The sequence below is a fragment of the Grammomys surdaster genome, unplaced genomic scaffold (genome assembly GCF_004785775.1).
Source record: "Grammomys surdaster isolate TR1022 unplaced genomic scaffold, NIH_TR_1.0 125750, whole genome shotgun sequence".
NCBI classification, from domain to species: domain Eukaryota; kingdom Metazoa; phylum Chordata; class Mammalia; order Rodentia; family Muridae; genus Grammomys; species Grammomys surdaster.
The window spans coordinates 1,539,074-1,551,722 of record NW_021620582.1 but is presented as its reverse complement, the minus strand read 5'-3'; the positions used below and the strand labels follow the sequence as shown (position 1 = coordinate 1,551,722).

Here is a 12,649-nt window from a genome sequence, read left to right as displayed (position 1 = left end):
CACCTCCCAGCACAGCTGTTGGGAGCTGACTCCTAGCAGAAAGCGGCTATCATCTTTGCAGCCATCTCAGGCCATATACCCTGACAAGAGACTTGTTTTCAACAGCCTACAACAGCTGAGCAGACTCTGATAAACATCTTGTTTTTCTCACATATCTTGTTTTGCTGCTTAGTGTTGCCAGATGCAAGGCACACATGGTATCCACGCTGCAAGACAAGTGGCAAAGCACCTTCAGCTGTGTTCCCCTGCTTGTCCACGAGGGCAAGGCACATGGTAAAGTGTATAAATACCCAGGATTTCCTTTCAATAAAGAGAGACTTGATCAGACCCTCTGTCTTGTCTCCATTCTTCTCGGTTTCTTACCCTTCCATCTCCACTCTCTCTCTTGCTAAACCCTGAGCCGCAGACTGGAGCAACAGAATGGGCCAGAACAAAGTGGCCCCCGAACATGAGGCAGAACAGGCTGTTACACACAGCCACCATGCGCAGCTTTTTATGTGTGCTGGAAATCATACACAGGTGCTCACAGGTCCATGGTGCCTAACTACTTCCATTTCTGAGCCATGCAGCAGCTAGAAAATTCTCCCTTCTTTTTCCTTCTTATCCTGAGTATTCATCCTCCGATGCTCTATGCACAGGAGTATAAAATCATCTTCTACAATTCTCCCAATCAGATGGAGAAGAAACCAAAATTCCACACTGTAGTCAGTGAGCACTAACTTTCCCTGAGGCTCTGGCCTGTATCTCAGCAGGGCAGGACTATGTTAGGATAAAAGAATCTATCATTGATATTCTCTTAGTAAAAATCATACACACCAGAGTGAAAGCAATGAGCAGTTATAAAAGATGCAGAAGGAATCAGACCACGGATTCCCAAGGAGATTTGAAGATTTTAAGGTCGCAACAAAAACAAGATAGTACATTTACAACTGTGAAGAACTCTTAGGAAAAAAAATACCAATGAGCTCGAATTCCTTATTCTCCTGTTTTATTTTTATTGGCTGCTAGAGCTGACATGACAGATTTCAAAGTTTTTGTGGTACTGATGAAATCCTATCTTGACTAATAAGGCATCAAATTAATTCCAAATGGTCAATACTTAACTATTACGACCAATCCTGACCTGTTACACATTCAGCAGCAAGAGAAGAATTTATAGGGAATTAGTACAAAAGATTGAGAAGAGAAGGAAAATTCCAGGACAAAAGCTGAAGAGTATACCTTTCACTTTCTGTGTAGACAATACTTAAAATGACACAATGAAAGTCCAGTTTCCTCTTCAGCCGCTTAGTCCAGTCACTGTCCAAGTGATATCCACTCAGGAAATAACAACCAGGATAACAATAGAGTCTCCTCCATTCCACAGAACTAGGATTGAGCATTGGATATAGCAGATGTTTTAGCTGGAAATGTGTTTGAGAAAAACAGCTGGGAGTGCACAACTTTCCTTCTTTCCTCTTCAAGTCCAAAGAGATGTCACAGAGTCCACAAGGAGAGCTCTTAAGTCTGAGCACCCATGATCATGGGTGTTTGTGTTCAGCTACCCCTACAGCCCCACACACTGTGTTAAGAGCGCAGAAGTACACAGCCGAGTCGCTCCAGTGCACAGAGGCTTTCCGCAGGTGGAAGGAAGAATCACTCTCGTTGAACTCAGCCTCAAAGCCATTCACTCTTTGAATCACTGGGTCTCCTGAATAGTACTTGAGGAGCAGCTGCAGCCCTTGTCCTGGGTACTGGACATACCAGAACAGATAAGGTGCCCCAGGGGAGGAAAACTTGCATCTCAGCTGCAGACAGGTTTCTTCAGAGACAGTGACATGAGCATCAGGCTGAGTCACTGACTGAGCTTGGGCTTCTCCTGGAAAGGAATATTACATCAGTTAGCTGCAGTGTAGACTTCACTGAGGACAGTCAGAATCCAGAGATTCGGGGACCACAAGGAAGCTGTACTCACTTAGGAGAAAGTGTATCCCCAGCACTGGGAGGAACACCAGGAGCATGGTTGAGCCTTGGGAAGGCTGCAGCTCTGTTGGGGAGGAACTCTGGAACAGGACAGGCAGGAAAGTGGCTGAAGAAAGCAAGAGCTTGAAAGCTGGAAGAATCTGCTGGAGAAGTCCCCTCTCAGATAAAAGCTGACACTGCAAACAGGAGCCTGGGAGGTTTTGAATATCTGATTCTTGTCACTTGCCTTTGCTAAATACTCAGTCAGCTGCAAGAAGGATCAGATGAGAACAGGTGGGGATCTTCAAAAGAAGGAGCACTAGTGAGTGCAGCAGCGCCTTCTGGAGGCCATATGAGGAACCAAATGTCTTGAAGTTCCATAGCCTGCCTCCTGCTGCTGTTAGAGACATGAAAAACTTTGACAAAGCACATTGTAGTCTTGCCATTACACCTTGGGACAAATAAGACACAAAAGGTTAGGGTTTTAGTAGTGGTGGTTTGTGTGTCAAGAAGGAAAATGTGTCAACTTGTTTTGGCTTTTCTCAACTTGACACAAACAACAGTCATCTGGAAAAGGGGAACCTTAACTGAAGAAGAAAAAAAGGAAAAAGCAAAAAAGCATATCAATTGGCATGTAGGAAAATGTATGGAGCATTTTGTTGGTGATCATTGTGAGAGTGCCAAGCCAACTGTGGTACTGTGACTCCTATTCTGATAATTCTGTGTTGTGTAAAAATAACAAATCTCCTGAAACACGAGAATCAACTCAGCAGCATCCCTCCATAGTTCTGTTTTAGATCCTGACTCTGGGTTCTTCCTTGACTTCCTGCCTTGGCTACCCTTGGTGATGGACCGTGACCTGTGAGCCAAATAAACTTTACTCTCCAAATTGGTTTTGGCCAGATTTTATTATAGCAGTAGAAAGAAAACTAGGACAGTATTTTAAACACTGCTGTCTGAAGGCAGTCTGCCTGCAAGGACAGAAGCTTGGTCTAATAAACAGGCTGTGAAAGCTCCAGGCAGGAGACAGTGAGCATTTCAACTCAGATACAGAAACAAAATGGGCAGAGTCTTAATAGGCTTGGAAGGTAAGTGTTTGTTTTTACTTCATGGATATTTACTCTCAGAACTAAGGCTTTTCAATTTGTTAGAGATCTGTATTGTGAATGTTCTATTGAAATACCATTCAGACACTGTACAGTTCAGCCATCCAAAGGGTGTCTGAAGATTATTGTGCTACTCACAGAACTGTCTCAGCATCATCAAATAGATTTTATCAAAGTTCCTCACCATAAAAATAAACTCCACAGCTAGGAACAGTTACCCCATCTCCTTCCATTAAGTTCTGCCACTGATAGAGTTTTGTATACTGGCTATTACATAGAAATAGATATTTGTTCCAAACGGTCTCTTGTGCTTTTGTATATTTCAAATTTCCTTTTGTAGCAGGAGTCAGTATACCATTCCTTTTCATTGCTGTATGTCATCCCATTCCATGGGTCGGTTACACCTTTCTGTTCATCAGTTGATAGCCACTCTGGGATGTTATGAATATGAAGATGTGAGCACTCATAGACACACCTTCATTTGTCTTTAGTATATGACTAGGAAATTCATTAGCATTTCCCAAAGCAGCTTCAATATTTTCCTTCCCATGAACAGCAGTTGTGGATTTCATGTTCCCCACACCTTAGACAAAGCTTGTACTATTATCTCTATCTGTATTACATGATTTAGTGGCAGTGTTGTGGTATTTTGTTGTATTTTTTTCCTTTTCTGAAAACACGGTGTTCAATATTCTTTCATGTGCTTATTGAGCACTTCCATATCATTCTTGGACGACTGCCTATCCACGTTTGTTCACTTTTAACCTAGGTTATTTCTCTGTTTACCACTGAAGCATGGAGGTGATTATGCATTGTGGTTGGAAAGGTGTTATCAGATAAATGATATGCAAATAATTTTCCCATTGTGATGCCATTTTCATACTATTGCTCATCTTCTTTGAATCATAAAGACAATTTTTCTATCTTCATTTCCCCTCCCTTTTGATTATAAATACTTAAGAAGGATTGCTCAAGCCATTTCAGATGAGCATACACTCTAATGTTTATTCACATATGTTTTATAATTTTCTTATTACTTGTCTAATCTAGGATCCATTTAGACTTAAGTTTTATGTATTGCATAAAAAAGAGGTGTCTTAAGACTTTCACATGGAACCATCAAAATTTGTCCCTGTTTTTCTTTTCTCTGTTTTTACTGGATATTTTATTTATTTACATTTCGTATGTTATCCCCTTTCCTCGTTTACCCCCCAGAAACCCACTATCCCATCCCACCTCCTTCTGCTTCTATGAGTATATACCCCCAACCACTCACCCAATCCCTCCTCCCTGCCCATACATTCCTCCACTGTGCAGCATCCAGCCTTCACAGGACCAAGGGCCTCCTCTCCCACTGATGCCCAACAAGGCCATCCTCTGCTACATATACAGCTGGAGCCATGGGTCTCTCCATGTGTGTTCCCAGGCTGGTTCTTTAGACCCTGGGAGCTCTGGCTGGTTGGTATTGTCACTCGCCCCATGGAAACACAAACCCCTTCAGCTCCTTCAGTCTTTTCTCTAACTCCACCATTGGGGACCCCCATGATCAGTTCCATGGTTGGCTGCAAGCATCTGCCTCTGTATATGTCAGGCTCTGGCAGAGCCTTTCTGGAGACAGCTATATCAGTCTCCTGTCAGCATGCATTTCCTGGCATCCACATCAGTGTCTGCATTTGGTGGTGGCACATGGGATAGATACCCAGGTGGGGCAATCTCCTGACAGTCCCTCCTTCAGTGTCTGCTCCACACTTGTTTCGATATTTCCTCCAGTATTTTGTTCACCTTCTAAGAAGGACCAAAGCCCCCACTCTACCCCCACCCCAACACACACTTTGGGCTTCCTTCTTCTTGAGCTTCATGTGGTCTAAGAATTGTATCTTGGGTATTTCGAGCTTTGGGGCTAGTATCTACTTATCAGTGAGAGTATAACATGTGTGTTCTTTTGTGATTGGGTTAGCTCACTCAGGATGATACTGTCTAGTTCCATCCATGTGCCTAAGAATTTCATGAATCCGTTGTTTTTATTAGCTGAATAGTACTCCATTGTGTAAATGTACCACATTTTCTGTATCCATTCCTCTGTTGAAGGACATCTGGATTCTTTCCAGCTTCTGGCTATTATAAATATGGGTGCTATGAACATAGTGGAGCATGTGTCCTTGTTATATGTTGAAGCATCTTTTGAGTATATGCTCAGGAGTAGTATAGCTGGATCCTCAGGCAATGCTATGTCCAATTTTCTGAGGAACCACCAGACTGATTTCCACAGTTGTTGTACCAGCTTACAAGCCCACCAACAATGGAGGAGTGTTCCTCTTTCTCCACATCCTCACCAGCATCTGCTATCACCTGAGTTTTTAATCTTAGCCATTCTGGCTGCTGTGAGGTGGAGTCTCAGGGTTGTTTTGATTTGCATTTTCCTGAGGACTAAGGATGTTAAACATTTCTTTAGGTGCTTTTTGACCATTCGAGTTTCCTCAGTTAAGAATTCTTTGTTTAGCTCTGTACCCCATTTTTAATAGGGTTGTTTGATTGTCTGGAGTCTAATTTCATGAGTTCTTTGAATACATGGGATATTACCCGTCTATCAGATGTGGGGTTGGTAGATCTTTTCCCAATCTGTTGGTTGCTGTTTTGTCCTATTGACAGTGTCCTTTGCCTTACAGAAGCTTTGTAATTTTATGAGGTCTTCTTTGTCAATTCTTGATCTTAGAGCATAAGCCATTAGTGTTCTGTTCAGGAACTTTTCCCCTGTGACCATGTATTCGAGGTTCTTCTCCACTTTCTCTACTATTAGTTTCAGTGTATCTAGTTTTATGTGGAGGTCCTTTATCCACTTAGACTTGAGGTTTATGTGGAGGTCCTTGACACATAGACTGAGGTTTGTACAAGGAGATAAGAATGGATTGATTTGCATTCTTCTATATGTTGTCCTCCAGATGAACCAGCACCATTTGTTGAAAATGCTTTTTTCCACTGGATGTTTTAGCTCCTTTGTCAAAGATCAAGTGACCATAGGTGTGTGGGTTCATTTCTGTGTCTTCAATTCTATTCAATTGATCTTCCTGCCAGTCTCTGTACCAATACCATGCAGTTTTATCAGAATTGCTCTGTAGTACAGCTTGAGGTCAGGGATGGTGATTCCCCCAGCAGTTCTCTTATTGTTGAGAATAGTTCTCATGATCCTGGGATTTTTGTTATTCCAAATGAATTTGAGAATTGCTCTTTCTAACTCTACAATGAATTGAGTTGGAATTTTGATGGGGATTTCGTTGAATCTATAGATGGCTTTGGGCAAGAAGGGCATTTTTAGCTATGTTAATCCTGCCAATTCATGAGCATGGGAGACCTTTCAATCTTCTGAGATCTTCTTTGGTTTCTTTCTTCAGAGACTTGAAGTTCTTGTAATACAGATCTTTCACTTGCTTGGTTAGAGTCACACCAATGTATTTTATATTATCTGTGACTATTGTGAAGGGTGTCATTTCCCTAATTTCTTTCTCAGCCTGTTTATCCTTTGAATAGAGGAAGGCTACTGATTTGTTTGAGTTAATTTTATATCCAGCCACTTCGTTGAAGTTGTTTATCAGGTTTAGGAGTTCTCTGGTGGAAGTTTTGGGGGTCACTTATGTATGCTATCATATCATCTGCAGATAGTGATATTTTGAGTTCTTTCCTTCCAATTTTTATCCTTTTGACCTCCTTTTGTTGTCTAATTTCTCTGTCTAGTACTTTGAGTACTATATTAAATAGGTAGGGAGGGAGTGGACAGCCTTGCCTAGTCCCTGATTTTAGTGGGATTGCTTCAAGTTTCTCTCCATTTAGTTTGACGTTGGCTACTGGTTTGCTGTATATTGCTTTTACTATGATTAGGTATGGGCCTTGAATTCCTGATCTTTTCATGACTTTTGTCATGAAGGGGTGTTGAATTTTGTCAAAATGCTTTTTCAGCATCTAGTGAGATGACCACGTGATTTTTTTCTTTGAGTTTGTTTATATAGTGGATTATGTCGATGGATTTACAAATATTGAATCATCCCTGCATTCCTGGGATAAAGCCTACTTGATAATGATGGATGATTGTTTTGATGTGTTCTTGGATTCGGTTTGCAAGAATTTTATTGAGTATCTTTTGCATCTATATTCATAAGGAAGATTGGTCTGAGGTACTTTTTCTTTGTTGTGTCTTTGAGTGGTTTAGGTGTGAGCATAATTGTGGCTTCATAGAATGAACTAGGTCGTGTTCCTTCTGTTTCTATTTTGTGGAACAGTTTGAAGAAAACTAGTATAAGGTCTTCTTTGAAGGTCTAATAGGATTTTGCACTAAAACCAACTTCTTGTCCCTCGCTTTTTTTTTTTTTTTTTTTTATTTTGGTGAGGAGACTTTTAATTATTATGTGACAGGAGGAACTTCTTTTCTGTTCTAGTGTATTTGGAGTTCTGTAGGCTTCTTGTATGTTCATGGGTATCTCTTTCTTTAGGTTAGAGAAGTTTTCTTCTATTATTTTGTTGAAGATATTTACTGGCCCTTCAAGTTGGGAATCTTTACTCTTTTCTATACCTATTATCCTTAGGTTTAGTCTTCTCATTGTGTCCTAGATTTCCTGGATGTTTTGGGTTAGGAACTTTTTGCATTTTGCATTTTCTTTCACAGTTCTGTCAATGTTTTCTATGGTATCTTCCTCACATGAGATTCTCTCTTGTATCTCTTGTATTTTGTTGGTGATGCTTGCATCTGTGACTCCTGATCTCTTTCCTAGATTTTCTATCTCCACTATAGCTTCTCTTTGTGCTTTCTTTATTGTTTTTTTGTTTTGTTTTGTTTTGGTTTGGTTTGGATTTTGGTTTTTCGAGACATGGTTTCTCTGTGTAGCCCTGGCTGTCCTGGAACTCACTCTGTAGACCAGGCTGGCCTCAAACTCAGAAATCTGCCTGCCTCTGCCTCCCAAGTACTGGGATTAAAGGCGTGCACCACCACCTCCCAGCTTCTTTATTGTTTCTACTTCCATTTTTAGATCCTGGATGGTTTTGTCCAGCTCCTTCACCTGTTTGGTTGTGTTTTCTTGTAATTCTTTAAGGGACTTTTGTGTTTCCTTTTTAAGGGCTTGTACCTGATTACCTGTGTTTTCCTGTATTTCTTTAAGGGAGTTATTTATGTCCTTCTTAAAGTCCTCTGTCATCATCATGAGAAGTGATTTTAAATCAGAATCTTGCTTTTCCAGTGATCCAGGACTTGCTGTGGTGGGACAACTGGGCTTTGTTGTTCTTTTCCTAGTACTTTAAGGTACAACATTAACATTAGTTTGTTTATTTAATAACTCTGATTTCCTATTTTAACTTGCCTATCTTTCTTATTTGTTATTTTAGAATTTCATACATACAGACAATATGAATAATCAAACTCAAACCTTATTCCCTCACCTTTAAACTCTCCCCTACCCTTCTCATAACTCATGCCCACAAATCTCATGTCCTTTTTTTGTTTGTTTGTTTGTTTGTTTATAACTACTGAGTCTACTTAGTGCTGTCTGTATTAGGATAGATGTAAGACCATCTACTGGGTCACAGTTATACCTCAGTGGTTACATGTTTAAAGAAAACTGACTCTCCTTCTCCAGCAGCCAACAACTGTCAATAGCTTCTCAGTTAGGGGTGGAACTTCATGAGCTCTTCCCACATCCATGCAGGGATTTTGGATGGCTTGACTGTATAGATCTTGTGCCTGTAGTCACAGCCATTTATTCATTCAATCACTGGCAGACATTTAGGCTGTCTCCATTTTCTAGCTCTTATGAAAAATGAGGCAATGAACATGTACAAGCAAGTATCTCTGTGATGGGATAGAATGCCCTTTGGCATTCTGTCCAGAAGTGACATAGCTGGATCAGAGGTTTGATCTATTTTTACTTTTCTGAGCAACACCCATATTAGTTCTCACCGTGGCTGCACTAGTTTACACAAACAGTGAATAAAAATCCCACTGTCTCCACATCATCATTTGTTGTCATTTATTTTTGTACTTTTATCCTATTTGTCAATAGTTGGTCTTAGTGGTTATGCTACAGTCATGCTTAGAGAGGCCTTTCTTGTGACTTTAAGTTGAAACAAATTTCCTGTGTTTTTCTTTAGTGGTTCAAGCCTTCATGTCTTATGCTGATGTCTTTAATATATTTGGAACTGAGCTTTATTTAGAGTAAAAGAAAAGTTACCTTTCTTTATGTTGAAGCCGGCTATATCACAGTTGATTTGATCTCTTGGAAGTGTTCTTTAATTTAGTTTGCAATTACTTATAAAGAATTTTTGTATGTATGTGCATCATGAAAATCAGTCTATAATTCTTTTTTGTTGCATATTTGTCACATTTTAATATCAATAATACTGGCATTATGAAAAGAATTTGAAAATGGCCTGAAACAATTTGAGAAGTATTGGTGTTAGTTCTTTGAAGTCTGACATAAAACTCTATGTTAAATCTATCTGGCCCTGGGCCTTTTTAGTTGTTGGATTGTTAATTACTGTTTTCATCTAGTTGGTTGTAATGTGTCTGCTTAAATGTTTTTACTTCATCTTGTTTAAGCATTTGAAAGTGATATGCATCTAGAAATCCACTTACTTTACAATTTACAATTGGAATACAAACTAGGACAAAATGTTTATTGTTTTACCTGTAGACCTTTAACGATGTCAGAGTTGGTTAGAGAAGTTTTTTGTTGCAGTGGACAGCATTCAATGTTGCTATGTTGTTCAAGGAGGTAGTAAACAACTTTGGCATGTCCACTAAGTACTAAACAAGAAAACACATGGAAATCACACAATACACTAGCGCCTCTACCTCAGACACTGAACTGGAACTGCTTACTGTGCACTCCACAAAGACTAGCAAGCATACTCTATAGGTTGTAGTGTCTACCATAAAACAAAGCTCATGGAGTCTTCTCAAGTCTATTTGGTAATATATCCTACTGACTGCTTTCATGGCTTCTCACAGACATCTGGGTTCTGTCACATGTCTTACTGGTAATGGGAGTACATGTTGGGAGGGTGGAAAGCAGAGTAGAAGGCAGCAAGAGCTCTCTGTCATGGTACTTGCAGGAGCTTCTTCTGCATTGATAATTTGTTTCCACTACTCAGGATATTTCTCTAGTTCCAAAAGGGTTAGAATATAGGCACAAGTTTCACCTAGCAATGAAAAGCAATTCCAACGTAGGCAATAATGCTAAGCTCTGTGAGCTTTTGTCAACCCATGCAGATTTTGTCTGCTGGATCTGGGCTTTGAGGACCTGATAAGTTGTCGAGGACTACAGTATAATGCTGTATATAACATTATTACAGCTTCAATACACTTTCACACATGAATGTAGCAAAGAAAGCAATGATGAAAAGAAGGTTGCTTTTGAGTTCAGAAAAACATGTAAAAAAGCACTAGTAAGCACAGACTAAATGTTAGCAGAGCAGCACTTTTCCAGAACTTTCTCAGGACAGACCAATTTAAACACAACTTCCTGGCATGTAGTATAGGTTATATCTGGGAAGGCAATGAAAGCAAGATAGAAGGCCATAATCAGATTCTGGGTACACTGACCAGATTGGGTTTTATGGATACGTTCTGATAACCAACAAAAATAAGTATGTCTTATAAGTTGAATGTAAATGCTTGTCACACAAAGCACAAAATCACGTCCAAGAACAATCCAAGGAACAAAATGCACCTGAGGTAAAAGGCCCTCTGCCTTTTTTTCCTGGAGCCTCTTTCACAGTTCCCCAAGGCATGGGTCATTCTTTAGAACAATAAGCCCCAATCTTCTGTTTCCCAGATCCATGAATCATATTTGGCACTCCTGCATGAATCACCATCGCATCTGACAGCTGTAGGTCAAATACCACAACCTTCTTACTGAATCTTGACTGCCATGATTATCAATCACAATGTTCTATCTTCAGATCAAGGATAGCTGCTGCAACCACTAGGCATTCTTCCAATTTAACTCCTGAGCACTAGAGGGCAGCCAGGAGCTTAGCTCAAAAACCAAATACCAAATACCAAATACCAAATACCAAATACCAAATACCAAATACCAAATACCAAATACCAAATACCAAATACCAAATACCAAATACCAAATATCAAATACCAGATATCTGGTGGCAGATTCAGTCAAAAACTACTTGAACCTCCAAAAGACAAATATTACATCTTTTTCCTGTGCGGGTCCTAGATTTTAATGTGTATATATCCATAGATGTGTGTATGTCTGTACTATCATACATAATGACTTAGCCAAATTTCCAGGACTTACTTGCAGGAAAAAACACTTTTCCAAATCCCCAATAGAGTTTAATTACACTTGGATGTACTTATTTTGAACTAATGTTGAACTAGTGAAATGAGTAAGGAAAGGCAAAAGATGGGAAGAAGGAGTTAAATAAAAAGGGAACCGTGAAAGTCATAGTTTGGGGCAGTAGAGAAGCTGTTGTAACAATAGAGTCATAAACAATTTGACAATAAGATTATATTAAAAGACAACAACATAACAAAATATAAAACTATACATAGTACTAACAACTGTGCAGGCTTCTGAGAAGGACACGGATGGTAAATTCATGAATTCACAAAAGCCATGGATACATGCACAAGATTGGACCTTTCAGTATTCTATGATTGTTATGAAGCTCCAATCCTATATGAGGAGCAACATCCTGTAGGTACTTACTGGGGGAGGGAAATCCATATTCCTCAGTGATATAGACACTGAAAGACATTTATCTTTGCTCCAATGACTTCCTCACTCACATCCACCCTAGAGGAAAAAATCCTAATTAAGTGCAGTGAGCCACAGGGGAAAGACATAAATGTAAGATATAAATGAAAGCTGTTGAAAGAAGATGGTGTTTGTGGGGACAGGAAGGAGAGTCAGAATAATGGAGGGAATAGCATCCAAGTACATATATACATTAACACACACACACACACACACACACACTAATAATTATAATAATACATTTAAAACTTTAAAATATCCAATAGCATGAAATAGAAGGTATCATGTATAGAGTCATTATTTCTTGCTCTTCAGGATGACATGATCTTGCTGGTTGGATGGATGATATATCAGTTTCCACAGGTAGAAAGGCCTGCTAGTCTCATGAATTGAACCAAGTCATCAGTGGGTCCTTTCAGATGAGGATTTCTGTGACAAAGATTACTTTTCTGTCAAAAGTGTTGTGGTTGTTGCTGTTGCTGTTGTTGTTGCTGCTGTTGCTATTGCAAGATCCCTGTTTGGATTGTTTTAGTTGCTACAATGAAACACTGACAAAAGAGACTTTTGTCACAAAAGTCTCTGTTTTGTCACAAAAACACTGTTTGGGTAAGAAAGAGATTATTTCAGATGCTACTTCTACCTCACAGTCCATCATTGAGGAATGAAGTGAGAACTTAGGGAAGGAACCTGGAGGCAGGAACTGAAGCAGAGATAAAGAAAGAACACACTAGCACAGCTGAGATTTCTGTCCGTGGCTCTCACAGAGCCCATACAAGTGGACATCTCACTGCTGACTACGCAGGCACTAGCTGGCAGAAACAGCGTGCTAAAGCTCTGTTGTTT

At 39.8% G+C, this 12,649-nt stretch overlaps 1 gene segment (V, D, J or C); it reads right to left on the bottom strand.

Annotated features, from left to right (window-relative positions):
* Positions 1 to 1,520: 1,520 nt before the first annotated feature.
* LOC114639715 lies at positions 1,521 to 2,000 on the bottom strand. The segment is given in 2 exon segments: positions 1,521 to 1,858; positions 1,955 to 2,000. Coding segments are annotated over 2 exon segments (384 nt in total).
* Between the last annotated feature and the right edge of the window lie 10,649 nt (positions 2,001 to 12,649).